Below are 17,306 nucleotides of genomic sequence, written 5' to 3'. Positions count from 1 at the left end.
CCAAGATAAAAAATAAAAATAAAAAATAAAATAAAGTGAAATTACTGATCGACACCACATGATGCAGTACCGACAAGAACCACTGGGTGTAAAGGGGACTGTTGGCAGACGCTGGTTAATCGTCAACATGTGACACCTGATTAATTTGTCAGACGTACGCCAGTGTGTGCCAGAGTTTTAAAATAGTCTGCATATGCAGGCTAAATTATCAGCTGTGACAGGGCCTTAAGAGCTGCCTGAATTTGGTCCAAGTCCTTCAAATGTCTGTAAAGGAAAGATCACAATAACTGCTAACGTCTGTCATTTTACAAAGTGAAAATATCAGATATATGTTTTAGTTTTAAAGTAATGCACTAATTTTGAAGGTTTTAGTGTTTAGACACACATGCCACAGTGCATTATGGGTATTAGTTTCCTGACATCAGTGGTTGGCTGGTCAGTACCAGCCCACACAGTACCACACAGTTACCAGTAGATGGCAGAGTTCATGGCAGTGTGAGCAGCCACACATTTGTGAAAAGTGGTGGACTGAACAAAGAATTTTCAGTTTCAAATTGCCTTTTTTTTTCAAATGATAAAAAAAATGACATATTTACAAATACAGATTTATTTGTAAAACCCACCACACGTTTCAGTAACTGTGTGTTATACCCACACCAGCCAACCACTGATGTCAGGAAACTAATTCATATTCATAAGGGGTTAAGGCCTTATGACAGTTTGCATGGTACAACCACAAATGTACTCACTCATTTGTTTCCCACAAATAACCATTTATTCTTCACACATTTACTGAAAATTACAGTTTATTGAAAGGACACAGAAAGGTCAGGTAACACAGAGAAATGTAGAGAGTTACTACTCAGTGCATGGCACATTCTCAGGGAGACGACCCATTGTGAGTCTTTGGCTCTTTGCCTCTGTGGGTGTTAAAGGCAGAAAGAGTGCTGTAATATTAAACACTGAACAGTTGGCCAGCCAACTTGAGCCTCTATATTTTATAATGTGGAGGAGTAAATTAACCTGGCTACAATGAGTAACAACAATATCCTAAGCTGGGTCATAGTAGTAAGTTGTAGTAGTTTGTCTTCATCAATTGATATATTCATCACAGGATACAGCATCTGACCTCACCAGTGCAAAGGGATTTTTTTCTAGAAAGATCACACATTTAGAAAGCAGTGCCTTACTTGAAATAAAACTCAAAAGAAAACAACAAATTAACAATCATAAAACAAGTTACCAGTGTAATTGCTACCTTTAAAATTTCTAGAATGCATGCCATTTTACTATGGAGAATTTCAGATGATAGTTTGTTGACAATCCAGTGCCTCAGTTGTTGCAAACAGTGCCGATATGCATTTGTGTCATAGTGTGTGTTTGTGTGTGTGGGGGGGGGGGGGGGGGGCACACACGTGTTTGTTGTGCGAGTGTGCCGGTGTGTGTGCTCTTAGAAAGATCCTTCAGGCGACGCAGAAGTTCTGCATTCTGGATGGCATGCCGTCCGCTCAGTTGTACGTGTGCAGCTTTGTCTTTTTGCTGCTGCCGCCTCCCTTGGCTTTGTCGCTGTCATCTGCGAGCTTTGTGTCAAGTTTTCCACTCTGTGCTTGGCTCTGTTGCTGTCAGGTTCACAAGATAAAGATTCATAATGAGTAAGAGACTGACATTAGAATGTTCCACAGCAGACAAATGGTGCAATGTGAGCAGGAAATCTTTAAAAACAAAATGATCTCAAAATAATTTCACGATGATATGGAGTATTCCCTCTGGAGTTTTTGTACACAGGATAGCTTTACTCTCATATTTATATTTTAGAGTGTATTAGACCCTTACTTTAAGCCTTTCTCACAACCCACCATATGTGCTGCGACGTCACAAAAACCGTCTGTGAAACATTGGCATTTTCATTGCTGTAGATGTTCAAAAACTGCCTGTGGAGATTTGTTGACATTCATCCATTTTCTTTATACACTTACTCCAATCAAGACTTTCTGGGGCGCTGGAGCCTATCCCAGCAGTCATGGGGCATGAGGTGGGGTACACCATGGACAGGATGCCAGTCTGTCGCAGGGCCAAATACAGACAGACACACCCATGGTCAATTTAAAGTTTCCAATTCACCTAACCTGCATGTTTGGATGTGGGAGGAAGCTGAAGCACCCGGAGGGAACCCACGCAAACACAGGGAGAACATGCAAACTCCACAGAGGAAGGTTAACGAAAGGTCTCATGACCTTCTTGCTGTGAAGCAACAGTGCTGACCGCTAAGCCATCGTGCTGCTGGCTTGTTAACATCCATCCATCCATCCATCTTCTACCACTTAGTCCAATTAAGGGTCGCGGGGGGCTGGCCTATCCCAGCAGTCATAGGGCGTGAAGCGAGGTACACCCAGGACAGGACGCCAGTCTATCGCAGGGCCACAAATAGACAAACAAAACAGACACACCCACACGCACACCTAAGGACAATTTTAAAGATTCCAGTCCACCTAACCCGTTTTTGGATGGGGGAGGAAACCGGAGCACCCGGAGGAAACCCACGCAAACACGGGGAGAACATGAAAGGCCAGGAATTGAACCCATGACCTTCTCGCTGTGAGGCAACAGTGCTAACCACTAAGCCACCGTGCTGCCCTTGGTTTGTTAACATGCAAATGAAAATTCTATGGTTCTATGAAAAATCCAAAATGCATACATACAGCTAATACCGCTAGTATGACAAGTCAGTTTGGAGCGACTCATGTAGTGATTTCGAGCTGTATATGTATATATATATATATATATATATATATATATATATATATATATAATATATATATATATATATATATAATATAATACGAGGTCTGTCCAAAAGTATCAGACCTTTTTATTTTTTTCAAAAACCTTATGGATTTGAATCGTGTGCTTGCATGAGCCAACCTTGAACCTTCGTGTGCATGTGTGAGTTTTTTCACGCCTGTCGGTTGCGTCATTCGCCTGTGAGCAGGCTAGAGTGAGCACTGGTCCTCCCCCCTCGTTGGATTTTCATTTCGAGGAAAATGTCTGAACGATTGGAGCAGCGCTGAATCAAATTTTTCCAGAAACTGTGAGAGACAGCCAGGTGGAAACCATTCGGAAGATTCAAACGGCTTTGGTGGCTTTTCAGTCGAGTGAGTATCCGAGGAATTGTGTAAGAGCTGGACATGTCACAACATGTCCTGTGAGACTTCCAACTTCCGCACGTCTTTCATTACAAAATCTCCTGTAACATGGAATGTGCCGAAAAAGTGCTGATGTCCACCTCTTCTGCAATTTCTCTGGTAGTCAGACGACGTCCCGGATCAACACAGCGTTCACTTTGGAAATGATCTGGTCGTTTCAGCATGTCGATGGCCGCTCGGAGCACGGCGCACCCTCGCCATTGTGCGCCGTCTTTAAACCGGTTGTAACGCTCCTTAATCTGTGTGATGCCCATAGGATCGTCACCGAAAGCCGCCTGAATCTTCCGAATGGTTTCCACCTGGCTGTCTCACAGTTTCTAGAAAAATTTGATGCAGCAAAGCTCCAAATCGTTCCACCTCGCAATGAAAATCCAACGAGAGGGGAGGACCAGTGCACACACAAAGCCTGCTCACAGGCGAATGATGCAACCGAGGGCGTGAAAAAAATCACGCATGCGCACGAAGGTTCAAGGTTGGCTCATGCAAGCACACATGATTCAAATCCATATGGTTTTTGAAAAAAATAAAAAGGTCTGATACTTTTTGGACAGACCTCGTATATATATATATATATATATATATATATATATATATATATATATATATATATATTATATAATATATATATATGGTAAATGGACTGCATTTAATAGCGCTTTTCCAGCTGTATCAGACGCTCAAAGCGCTTTACAATAATGTCTCACATTCACGCCGATGTCAGGGTGCTGCCATACAAGGCGCTCACTACACACCGGGAGCAATAGGGGATTAAAGGCCTTGCCCAAGGGCCCTTAGTGATTTTCCAGTCAGGCGGGGATTTGAACCCATGATCTTCTTGACTCAAGCCCACACCTTAACCACTAGACCATCACCTCCCCCCATATATATATATATAAACTGAATAGAATTGCTCATCAAATTTATAATGAAATCCTTCATTTTCCAGGATTTCATCAACATCCCCTCCCAACGTTAAGTAAAAATTATGTGCCAAACATCCTTCTAGATCACTTCCATCATTGAATTATCTTTTTTTTTTTTTTTTGGCAGGATTATTTGTCTGCTCACAAAATTTCATTAAAATCTGTTACTTATTGAGTTGTCCTGCAAAAAGATAGACCAATGGCAGGTGAAAACATAAACTCCTCAGCAGAGGTAACAAATAAGAACATTTATATATGTTTTTATATATGCATGCCCTCTCCCCTCCCTGATGGACATTCACAGCTCCCGCCGCCTTAGCAGAGCCCTAAACATCACTAAAGACAGCTCCCACCCTGGCTTTGAACTGTCTGACCTGATGCCCTCGGGTAAGCGCTACAGGTGTATTAAGACCAGAATAAACAGACTCAAAAACAGTTTCTTTCCCAAAGCGGTAACCATACTGAATTCCCGCATACATCGATGATAATGTGCAACATTCCATCCCATAATGTGCAATATTTATCATTTTTAATAATGTATATAATAACATACTTATTCTGCAATGTACATACCATCCAGGACCGTGCACCTTACCTTCTAATGTTTACATCATATTATTTTTTTGATACATATTATTTGATATTGCTGCTTTTCTTCTCACTTGCCTGCACTGATTTTGGAGTTGGCCTTTAATCGTACATAATATAATGACAATAAAAGGCATTCTATTCTATTCTATTCTGTTCTATTATTTTTATTTTTTAAGGTGCATCTTTTAGCTAGCTTTATGTCCTGCTTAGTGTTGGGAAAGGCACATTTTATCCGTATTGTCAAGAGGATAGACAGGAATCACTTCATAAAGGGCTGGTATTGCAGCTTTGTGTCAGTGTGAAAACTGCAAAATTTGCATTATTTAGTTAGACTATTACAGTGAAATAGGCCCTGGGGGGTGCAATGGGTCACTAAACCCACAATTCAGATTGGATCATCATCTTGTGTCACAAATTGGATCACTTTTCAAAAAAAAACAACACACACGTTTGACCATGGCCCTAAATAAAAACAAGATATCCAATGTTTAAATAATATTTTAAAATATATAGGAGGCCTTTTTGGTCAGCACTGAAGTGCCAAGTTCAACTAGCCACAGCACAGATTACTGACAAATCAAATCAAATTTATTAATTTGTATAGTGGCAGGGTCACCTCAAGGTGCTTCACACACACAGTTCGAAACCAGAACAAAATTAATTCAAAGATCAAAAGGCAGAATATGAGTAAAAACTCGTAAGAGTAAAAAGAATTAAAAGAAACACATAAAAACACAATATACTAATGATAAGACTGGGAAAACAAATGGGTCTTAAGTCTGGACTTAAAAGTCTCCCACAATCTGACTGCCTTATTTGCACAGGGAGATCATTCCAAAGAACAGGGGATGGATGATAAGAGAAAGCTCTGTAAGCCACAGACTTTTTATTCACCCTTGGAACACAAATAAGTCCTGCACCCTGCAAACGCAAGGTCAGCCAGGAAGGGAGGTGTCAGTCCATGAACAATTTTATAGGCCAGTAACAGAGTCTTAAAATCCGATCTCAGAGATGGGAAGCCAATGAAGGGATACCAGAATGGGTGTAATATAGTCAAACTTTCTGCTTCGTGTCAAAAGTCTGGCAGCAGCATTTAATCCAATGAAGTCCCCTAATGCTGGACTGTGTAAACCAGAAAATAGAGCATTGCAATAGTCCAATCTACAAGTGATAAAGCATGCATCAGAGTCACAGCATCAGCCATAGACAGGATGGGACGAATCTTCGCTATATAGAAGAAAGCAGTCCTCATAATGGGCTCATGTATCAATGTTGCGTACGGCGATATTTGAGCGTATAGGGGTGTACGCCAAAACGGCGGCACTACTTGGCATTTATCAATGTGGTCGTTGGCGTACGCTGCGCTGAAAATATACACCAGGTCGAGAGGTGGCATAAATTATACACCAAAATGAACCAGCGCTGGAATCCACATAAAAATGAAGATGATCAACATGATAAACAGTGCCATTATACAAATCAATGCATATGTTACATAAATAACACTTTCCTGATTATACTACATAATAATCAATACAAATCCCCTTTGCAGGATTGCTATGGAGCACGATCCGTGGCCACAGCGCTGACTGCAAAGAAAGTGCTGCTCGCCTTTTTCTCCAGACTTTGAGCCTGGAGCCAGATCAGCGCTGAGCTTAACTTCATGTGGTGTGATCGTTTTAGACTATGAAATTGATAATAACAACTGTAGTTTCGTCATTCCCTTAATTCGCCCGTGCTGCAACCAGGTTTTCTTGTCTCCATTCGGTTGTCACAATAAAATAAATACAGAAATACATTTAAAAAATAAAGAAATCTGACAGATTAGGCATGTCTTATTAATTGAGTGAGCAAATATCCACATGTCAAGAATTATTGACATGTGAAAAGAGAATACAGTGGTCCCTCGCTATAACGCCGTTCACCTGTCGTGGCCTCGGAGTCTCGCGGAGTATTTAGTCCAATTTTGCATGCCTTTTTTTTTACAGTGTTCTGTGTTCTGCGTATCTGTTTATAAGAATCTTGTTGCCCAGAAGAGAAAAGAGCGCCAACACTATCATAACTGTGTTTGTCACACGGACACAGACACCTGCTGCAGCCAGATGTGAGTGGGAAAAGGCGCAGCGCCAGGACGCAGAGGCCCGATATGTGAAATACTGGTGAGTCACTATTAATAATTTCTTATGTGTCCGACCTCGTTCGTTGATCGTTACAATTAATTTGTTTGTGCTAAATGCCATCATAATTATTTATAGGAAAATGTTCTATTTTTATTTCTCAAACAAATGTTTGGGCCTGAAAACAGTTTGGTATTATTTTCCTACTAAGGTTTGAACTTTGAGAGTGTTTACACACGAGAGAAAAGTGAGAAAATGTTCATGCCTGATTGAGAAAGTGTATAAATTGTGTAGTGAGGGGTTTTACAGCTTTGAAACGTCTATATAATTGTAAAAAATAACGCTGACTATGTTGCGGTTTCGCGTATTACGGGCTATTTTTTAGAATGTAACTCCAGCGATTAATGAGGGACCACTGTAACACTTTATTGATTATATACTACAACACAATTGATACGATGGCCACTTTTGATGCTCTATTGGCATGCGTCATGATTGGTGGAGTTCTTTTTCATTTCCGTCTTCCGGGCTTCCATGTCGTAAAATGAGGGTGTGTCTGAAGCGGAGTCTGAATATTTATGGGCGTGTTTATTATAATTATGATCGTTTCCACCTGCCGCATTTATCAAGATCACGTCAGGCATATGCTGGAAATGGGCAGGTGCACACTGCTTGATACATGTCACGGCGACTTTGGTGTATTTCAAGTTTACGCCGTAAATTTACGCCACAAGTGCGCAACATTGATACATGAGGCCCACTGTCTCTAATGTGGAGTTCAAAGGACAACGTAGGATAAAAATTACCCTAAGGTTCCTCACTTTGTCTGTACGATGTATAACACAAGAACCTAAGCTAAGCAGTAGCTGGTCAAATTGATGCTGATATCTTGCTGGACCAAGAGCCATCATTTCAGTATTATCAGAGTTTAAAAGTAGGAAGTTACTAGAAATCCAGCTTCTCACTGATGCAAGGCAACCTTCTAAATATTTTATGTGAATGATATTGCCAGCAGTTATCGGCATGTACAGTTGAGTATAATCAGCATAGCAATGAAAGGCAATCCCAAAACACCGCGGAATATGCCTAAGGGGTGCTAGATAAAGGGAGAAAGGCAGGGGGCCTGGGGCGGATCCCTGTGGAATCCCGAATTTCATTTCTGACAGGGCTGGAAACAGGAGTTCTCAAGAAACACATGGATATTAGCCAACTCCTCAGCCGCATCCTGCTGCCCACCTTCACCCTGACACACCTGCTCTTTCTAATTTGTGCAAAGGCCACAGGATACAACATTATTTCAAAGTTTATTAAACATGTATTGTATTACCATTAAGACAACAGTATTTGTTGACAATTACTTCAGAGTCCATTAACATCTTTTTTGTCTTTCCTCTTTTTTATTTTTTTTTTTTGGTGGCTTGCAGCCACCTTAGCCCCGGGATACTTCACTCATTGATGCACCCTGACCCAAGTCATGCCAAGCAGGCAAACCACTGGCAAGTGTTTTTTTTTTTTTTTTTCCTCTTGAGACCAGCTATGGGCCATTAAACAATTAGCTCCTGCCATAGGTGTTGTCTTGTCAGTGGGCCAAACATCTGTTGTCACAACTATGTTGTTACTTTATAAAACCCCATTTAGGAAACACTTGCTTTTGAGTCAGCTATATGTCTAGCGTAGTAGCTGCATGGTCAAGTGTCACAAGTGGGCTACGCTAGTGTGACCATTTTGTTATGTAAAGACTAAAATAATAAGTAAGCTGCTTTGGCTGCTCCCTTGTTTTCCCTCAGGGTTGCCACAGCGGATCCAAGGTGGACCTGCATGTTGATTTGGCACAAGTTTTACACCGGATGTTCTTCCTGATTGTCCACATTACATGGAGAAATGTGGTAGGGGTGGAGTTTGAACCGGGAACCTTCTGCACTGAAAACAAGTGCACTAACATGCAAATTGAAATGTATTTGATACTTAGTACAAAAGCATTTGTTCAATGACAGCTTCAACACGCCTCCTGCATGGAGAAACTAGTCTCATGCATCGCTCAGCTGTGGACCTCTTCTATGAACTCTGATCTTTAGATCGTTCAATAGATTTTCCGCTGGATTCAAGTCAGATGCTTTATTTTCATTCTCTGAAACCAATTGAGAGTTTCCTTGGCTGTGTGTTTGTGACCATTGTCTTTCTTGAATGTTCACCCTCATTTCATCTTCATCATGCTTGTAGATTTTTTCAAGAATGTCATGGTACATTTTTCCATTCAGCCATCTTTTAATTATATGGAGTTTGCCCATGCTGGATGCTGAAAAACAGCTCCATACCATGATGTTCCCACTTCCAAATGTCACTGCTGGTATGGTGTTTTGGGGGTGATGTGCAGTGCCATTTCACCTCCATCATGGTGTGTATTATGGCATCTAGAATATTTCGTTCCAGTATTTCACAGGCTTGTCTAAATGTTAAACAGCAAATTTTAAATGAACTTCAACACATTTTTTCTTCAGCAATGGAGTCTTGCATGGTGAGCGTGCATACAAGCATGACTTATTGTTTTCTTTGAAACAATTATACATGTAAATTCCAGGTCTTTCTGAAGCTCTCCACAGCTGGTGATCTAGTTAGGTGTTTAAACAAATAATGAATGATCTCCTTTCATGCTATGGAAAGATTATTTTAATTTGTTATGCCATTCAACTCTGCTTTGCCTCATTGAATGGAACATTCAATCTTTCAACGCATACAAAATTGCTTATTGCACGCAAACATTCATTATTTATATGGTCTTCATCTAACAATTACTAAAGGTTAGTGACAATAACACTACAGAATAAGATAAATCGTATTGCCAAAATTCTGTCAGAACGAGTCAACATACTGAGATAGGGAAGATAAAATAATTTCCTCCCATTTGCTGCCCCACACTTAGAGAACCGTGGTTTAGAGGACGCTGAGGTTGCAAAGAAAAGTTCTCTTAAAAAATAAAACTAAAATGTTGCATTTCTGGGCTGCAGTTGGCAGAGCCTTTGATTTGGAACAGCCTTGTCAACCTATAATGTAGGTTTTAGAGTGATTGCTTTTAAGGATGTACCCAGTGAATTGGGGCACAGTGTTCTCCTGGGCTTCATTCAAGCCAAATAGAAGATAGTTTACACACAGAACTCAGGATGACTGGAAAGCGGCAGATCTCCTTTAAAGAAGCGTACTGACAACAGTAATGGTTTGTTTACTGCTCAGTTTAATAACAGCAAGTTTTGGATGATGTCTGTTCACCATCTGCCTAAAACTAAAGTCCCTTCAGCTGCCCCCTTGTTTTTCGCTCAGGGTCGCCAGCTCCGAGGTGAATCTGCATGTTGAGTTGGCTCAAGTTTTATGCTGGATGCTCTTCCTGACAAAAACTCCACATTGCATGAAGAAATGTGGGGGGGGGGGGTTGAACGGTGAACCTTCCATACTGAAACCAAGCACACTATAAGCACTTGGCCACCACCTCCTTCTTCACTTTCTTCTGCCTATTTTCACAAATTCCCTCAAATATTTTAAAAACCGTGGCACAAGGCTTCACTGTATTGCATTAAATAAGAAGTGAAGTCTTACTGGTAATTTAAATAATTCTTGTCATTTTTGGCATGTTTAAACACAGTACACAGACCCAAGAAATCAATTCACCAGTTAAAGCATCTGCTCTGTCTTTGCCCACGTCACTTTGAATGGCTCACAGGATTGCTGCCTCTTTGCATACTACAGAGATTCATACTGCATAACAGACCGGGAGAGTTTTATCACCAGATGTGGAAAAAAATAAATAAATCACATTACTGTCAAGCATGCATCAATGTAGTATCTCTTCAAATGTAAGACTTGGAGATTGTGTGCAGAAGCAAATATATGATTCAATGACTCTTCAGTATCTCTTAGTTCCACCTGCAAGCACATTTGATCTCTTACTTAATGCACCCACGTGGATCTGTGCCAGCTTCAGTTGCTGTCCACTTTCATGTGGATTTAGAATGTTACTATTGTGTGTATCCTATTTTCCAAGATGGAATTCTACAGTCAATTTTAGAGAAGTGAAAGAAGACAAAACACAGTTTTGCATTATTAGTTTTATTAATATATCTTTAAAAAATGAGCCAGAATCAAAACTTAATAATTAAAACCGCATTGCCATGCACAATTGTAACTGATGTTTTAGTCATTACTTAGCTTTTGTAAATACATTTAAAAAAAAAAAGATGGAAGCCTGTGAAAGGACTGTGAGCAATGCTTGCACCACATGTTATACTGTAGTAAATAGGAAACTACAACAAGGTTAAAGTATAAAAAATAAAACACAAAAACAATAAAGAAAAGCATTGACCCCACTGGCTCATGTTGGTTAAATTCCCTCAAGGCAAACAATTGCAAAACCATTTTATATACTGCAGATTCATATTGATGCCATGTTTTATTCATGCTCAAGTCCCAAAGGTTTGGAAAAAGAAAATCTCTAATATGTATGAAAACACTGCAAAATAATCACATCTGTATTGTCAAAGCAGCTTATGACTTTGGATCCTTGTAAACTACAGTCGCATTTTTACAGAGTGGAGGACAACGGCAGCAGCTGTGGAACTGTGTGGGCATGTCCTAGTGAACATTTTACTTCCCATTGCTGCAGTGATGCTACAGTGCATAGTAATATTCACTACTAAATGTGTATTATCCCTCACAAACATAACATAAAATGTGGAAAAAGTGAGGGATTGTGCAAGTATTCACAATCCCTCACTTTTTCCACATTTTATGTTACAGCCTTATTTGTGTGGGTTGCTGAAGAGGAGGTACTGCTGGCCCACCACCAGAGAGCGCCCTGCCTGAAGTGCGAGCTTCAGGCACGAGAGGGCGCAGCCGCCTCACTGGAATGGCCAGGAGTGACAGCTGTCATTCATCAACTCATGACAGCTGTCATCTATCACCACATCATCAACACCCCATAAAAGCCGGACAACATCTCCACCCCGCTGGCCGAGATACCGCCTACCTTCGGAGGTAACTTCCTCAGCCATATTCTGTGCCGTATCGCACTTAACTGTTATCTGATTACCACAGGAGTTCCTGACTGCTTGTGTCAGCTGGAGGCTGAGCTGGTCGTGGACAACAGGGTGATGAACCACACCCTTCCCGACCCGTGAAGACAAGGGTTTGTTTCAGGTCCTGCGAAAGACTCTGTTGTATTTGCGGAGGTGGAGGTGTAATTCCCACCTGCAATCCCTGAACTGTGTGCGAGGAGTTGCTGAGTGTCACCACACTCACCTCGCTTTCTGTCTTGTTTCCTGCCAGCAGTACCAGATCCGACAGCCAGAGACGGTGGCCACCTAGGGATTCAGGACTTGGCGGCTCCAGTATCCTCCGGGTTCGGTGGCAGTGGAAATCGTGTGGGATCTGGCTCTTCTCTGGACGGACGTCTCCTATCCTCGAGCCTGCCCACACGTTCCCTTTGTACATTTGACTCTAATCCAAATTCTGCATTTGTCTGTATTCGTTGTGCATGTTTCACCAACAGTAAAGTGTTGTATTTGGGCTCATCTATTGTCCGTTCATTTGCGCCCTCTGTTGTGGGTCCGTGTCACTACACTTTCCAACACATTCCAAAATGGATTACATTTTTTTTTTCTTCAAAATTGTACACACAATACCTCATGATGACAATGTGAAAAAAAAAGTTATTTTGAGATTTTTGCAACTTTACGAGGTCTGTTAGAAAAGGTATCCAACCTTTTTATTTTTTTCAGAAACCATATGGATTTGAATCACGTGTGATTGCATCAGCCAAGCTTGAACCTTCGTGCGCATGCGTGAGTTTTTCCACGCCTGTCCGGTTGCGTCATTCGCCTGTGAGCAGCTTTGAGTGAGGAGTGGTCCACCCCCTCGGCGGATTTTCATTGTCAGGAAATGGCGGAATGATTTGGGCTTTTTTTCCATCAGAATTTTTTTCAGAAACTGTGAGAGACCTCCAGGTGGACACCGTTCGGAAATTAATATGGCTTTCAGGGATGATTTTATGGGATTACACAGATTAAGGAGTGATCAAGACGGTTTAAAGACCGCCCACAACTGCTGAGAGCACGGCGTGCTCCCAGCCCCCATCGACAGGCTGACACCCCGCTGGAACAACCAGATCATTTCCAACGTGAGGCTTTGTTGATCCGGGACCTCTTCTGGCTTTCACAAAAAGGCTGAAAGTGGGACATCAGCACTTTTTCAGTACATTCCACCATTTTTTTCATGGAAAGAAAAGCGGAGGGACGCGCCATGGAGCCGTTCATTACGCGGGACAAAACCACCTCGGGTGTTGGTCTCACAGGACGACTTAAAGGTGATTTCAATCAATCAATCAATCAATCAACTTTTTTCTTATATAGCGCCAAATCACAACAAACAGTTGCCCAAGGCGCTTTCAGATGGATTCCTGTTGCTTTTCAGGTCGTGTGATTATCCGATTATGATTGTGCATGAGCTGGACCTGCCCCAACATGTCCTGGAGGCTTCATCACGGCGTTGCTTTGCGCCATGCAGCTCCACCGCGACGCGTGGAATTCCTCCGCACGTCTGTCTCAATGTGCCGAAAAAAATGCTGATGTCCACGTCTTTTCACAATTCCTGTGCTAGTCAGACGACATACCGGATCAAGACAGCGTCCAGTTTAGAAATGAACGGCACATTCCACTGTTACAGGAGTTTTTGTCATGGAAAGAGGAGCGGAGGGACGCGCCACGGAACCGTTCATTACGCGGGACAAAACCACCTCGGTGTTAGTCTCACAGGATGGCTTAAAGGTGGATTCAGATGGCTGTCGGTGTGCTTTTCAGTTGTGTGATTATCCAATTGTGATTGTGCATGAGGCTGGACCTGCCCCAACATGTCCTGGAAGGCTTCATCACGGCGTTTGCTTTGCGCCATGCAGCTCCACCGATGACACAATGGGTTGTTGTGAATAGCATTTGAGGGGAAAAATACTCCATTTTGGAATAAGGCTGTAACATAACAAAATGTGGAAAAAGTGAAGTGCTGTGAATACTTCCAAGGTGCATGGTCCACAAAGCAGAGTGTGTAGTGCGTTAGTATTTGTTGGTAAGTCATATGATATATCTCATACCTATTAAACAACTGTGCCCATTACACTGGAATCTAACAAACCGTTTTTCCCCTTCTCTTAATAACAGTGTTTTGTGCAATCACCACACTTTACATTACTACACAGCAAAGCACCTCCGCGTTGATAACCATTCGTAAGATTCAGGTGGTTTGCGATGGCTTTCAGTCGAGTGAGTATCGGAGAAATTGTTTAACAGCTGGGCATGTTCAAACTTGTCCTGTAATGCTTCCAACGGAGGTGTTTTGCTGTGGCGCAGCGCGATGAGCTGCTGGGTACCGACGCGCAAATCTGTCCGCACGTCTTTCATTACAAAATCTCCTTTAACAGTGGAATGTCCGGATAAACTGCTGATCCCGAGCTCTTCTGAAACTTCTCTGTTCTCTCACGATGTCCTGGGCCAACAGAGGCTTAAATTTGGAAGTTTTCAGCTCGAAACAGGCTGACGACGGCGGCTCGGGGCGCGGCGTGCCGTCCGGCTCTGTGGGCAGTCCTTAAAGCGACAGTAACACTCCATAATCTCTCATCAGCCGTTAAAATTTTCACCGAAAACCGTCTGAATTTCTCGAATGGTGTCCACTTGGATGTGCCTTACAGTTTCAGAAAAAATTTTGATCAAGCAAAGTGCCAGTCTCTCAGGAAGAAGTCAGACAAAGGAATTCCGACGAGGGGGGTGGACCAGTGCTCACTCAAAGCCTGCCCACAGGCGAATGACGCAACCGACAGGCGTAAAAAAACTCACGCATGCGCATGAGGGTCAAGCTTGTCTGACGCAATCACACGTGATTCAAATCCATATAGTTTTTTGAAAAAATAAAAGGTCGGTTTCTTTTCTAATAGACCTCATATTATTTTGATGGTTTGTATGATATGCATTTCGTTTTCCAATTAATTTTTTCCTTGTGGCTGTTTCGATTTTTAGGTTTTATTATATCTCTCTCTCATTTTCTTTATTCGTCAGCTCCCCAAAATATTCCCTCCACCTTCTCAACATACTCTCCTCGCTTGTCAGTACATTTACCATCTGCATCTTTTACCACCCCCAACCTGCTGCACATCCTTTCAGCGCTCTCCCTTTGTGTTGCCAGTCCGGTACAAGTCCCTTTCCTCCTTCATACTATTCAGCTTCTTATACAGCTGACTAAATGCCTTTTCCTTAGTAGTTTATGTGCTACTCCCATGTTTATTACCAAACTTGTCCACAAAGCAAAAATGTGTCAGTTTACATCTCACTGTCTTTTGAAGAGAGCAACATACTTTTCATGGGATTTATGTTGCAGTGGAGATGCAGAAAATGGTTTCTGCTCAGCAAACTAAATATTAATGCCGCTCTGCACAAATGACATCTTACTGTTCATGGTTTGGGTTTCATGTAACCAGTGTCACTCTTAAAAAAGATTTGTAAGATGTTTAAAATATTTCCCATGTTGCTCAAAGTGTTCTACAATGGTATTTTGACCACTGCCTGTAAGTTTTAAAACATAGATGGTCTCACTAAGTGTCCCTCTCACTCTTGCAGATATCCTTCTATCACAATTCAAAAGTTACAATACACACACTACTTTTACAAGAGTTTGTCTTAAAGGGTAACGGGAGGGCTGGAGCCTATACCAGGTGTCATAGGGGATGAGGCAGGGTACACCCTGGACAGGATGCCAGTTTGTCACAGGGCCACATACAGACAGACCTTTTTAAGGTCATGATAGTTCATCAAATTGTGTGAAGTTTGAGCAGATCACATTAGCTACAGCATCATCTAGAAAATTTGAATTAGCTGTCATAGTTTCTTCAAGATTCATGTTTGGTTGGGAAAGCATTTTTTGTGAGAATTTTTAATGACACCCTTTGTTATATGGCTGGGGGGGCCTGGCTGCCGGTTTGTTTGTCTTTTGGTTTCCTCCCAGGTGGCGTGCGTTTGGGACTGAGTGGCCGTGTTGCTGAGGCTGTCAGGACCTCACCCTGATCACCTGCGACTCGTCAGGACTCACAGCTGTGGTGCATCTGGATGGATTGGAACATGTTGGCATTTAAGACTGGAGTGCACAGTGTGTATTTGCCAGAGACTCGACCTTGTGACCAGACGGGTGAGATCGTCGTCTCGGGAGCCATCTCATCAGCAGCGGTGCTGAGAACGTCCAGGTTTGATGCACAGTCTGTGAAAGAGGAGGGGGTGAGGTTTCACGCTCGTCAGCACACTTCCTGAGGTACGTTAGATTTTGTGACTAACAGTTATACAGTCAGTAAATGTGGTGTCCCTCACACCTTATTGTATTGAGCTGTTTGTTAGTCATGTATCAGCTTTCACTGCAGTGGAGTTTTGTGAACTGATTGTTCCATGCCTGCAGGTTGGGAAGCTGATCAGTAATCAAGCCAGGAAGTGTTTGCTGTTTGTACACCTTTAAGTGTTCTGTGTGTAGAGTGTGGACTCACATAATGGTTCCTTCTTTCACAGACTCGGTTGTTGCGGCCACCTGGGGGGTGTCGGCGGGGTCCTTGGGTCCGAAACAGCTTCTGGCTCCGGACCGTTAGCGCTGCTGGGAGCGCACCACGCCAGGCCGCACCTTTTGTTATTATATTATCACTGTTATGTATTAAATTCAGTTAGCCTTTGAACCGTGCTCTGCTTATTTCATACTGGGTCCTTCAAACGCTGGTCGGTTCTCCGAGCTGCGTCCGACACATAACACCCTTTTTAACATTAAAACATGAGATTTGAACATGATGAGTGGATCTTTTCAGTGATATGATCTAAAGGCACACCATCAATGCTCTATGTGTCATCTTGCACAATAAAGACCTCATCATACCTGCCAAAAACAGAAGAGGACAGAGATCCCTATCTGTGTGACTGCATCTCATCCATTAATCAACCATCATCAATTGTTCATCCACCCTCCATAACTTACAAAATGTGGAAAGGGAAGTAAAGCCCCTCAACATGTCTGTTGTCAGAATTGTCCTCCAGAAAAACCCAATATGTCCTACAAATGGGAAATGTGAGACAAACAGAGCCCAATATGCCCTATAAATGGGAAATGTCAGGCATATCATGCCCCTTTGGTCACATTGTTACATAACACACCACACAAGATTTCTTCCCCAAAAGGACACTCCTCTAGACCTAATAGTTTCTTGCTGTAGAAGGCATAGCATATTTTATTGAGTGAAGCTGTGTTGTGCTGCCTTGGTGTGTTGGTCCCTCTCCCTTACTGTTTCTTGCAGGCACTGCGCCATGGAGCTGATGGTCTACACCTGGGCACAATCATTGCCAGCTGTATTTATACCCTGGTTCATCCACTTCGCATTTGCCAGAATCTCCATTGTCCTTAGTGGTACCTGGCCCTTG

At 42.2% G+C, this 17,306-nt stretch overlaps 1 protein-coding gene across 1 annotated transcript in view; it reads right to left on the bottom strand.

Annotated features, from left to right (window-relative positions):
• Positions 1 to 1,396: 1,396 nt before the first annotated feature.
• luzp2 (leucine zipper protein 2) overlaps positions 1,397 to 17,306 on the bottom strand; it is a 712,019-nt gene continuing 696,109 nt past the window's right edge. Inside the window, exon 12 of the mRNA XM_034184813.1 lies at positions 1,397 to 1,619. Coding sequence (XP_034040704.1) covers positions 1,509 to 1,619 — 111 coding nt within the window. The 3' untranslated portion in view covers positions 1,397 to 1,508. The remainder of the gene's footprint in view (positions 1,620 to 17,306) is intronic.

The sequence above is a fragment of the Thalassophryne amazonica genome, chromosome 2 (genome assembly GCF_902500255.1).
Source record: "Thalassophryne amazonica chromosome 2, fThaAma1.1, whole genome shotgun sequence".
Lineage (NCBI taxonomy): Eukaryota > Metazoa > Chordata > Actinopteri > Batrachoidiformes > Batrachoididae > Thalassophryne > Thalassophryne amazonica.
This window is presented reverse-complemented; position numbering and strand designations above follow the sequence as displayed.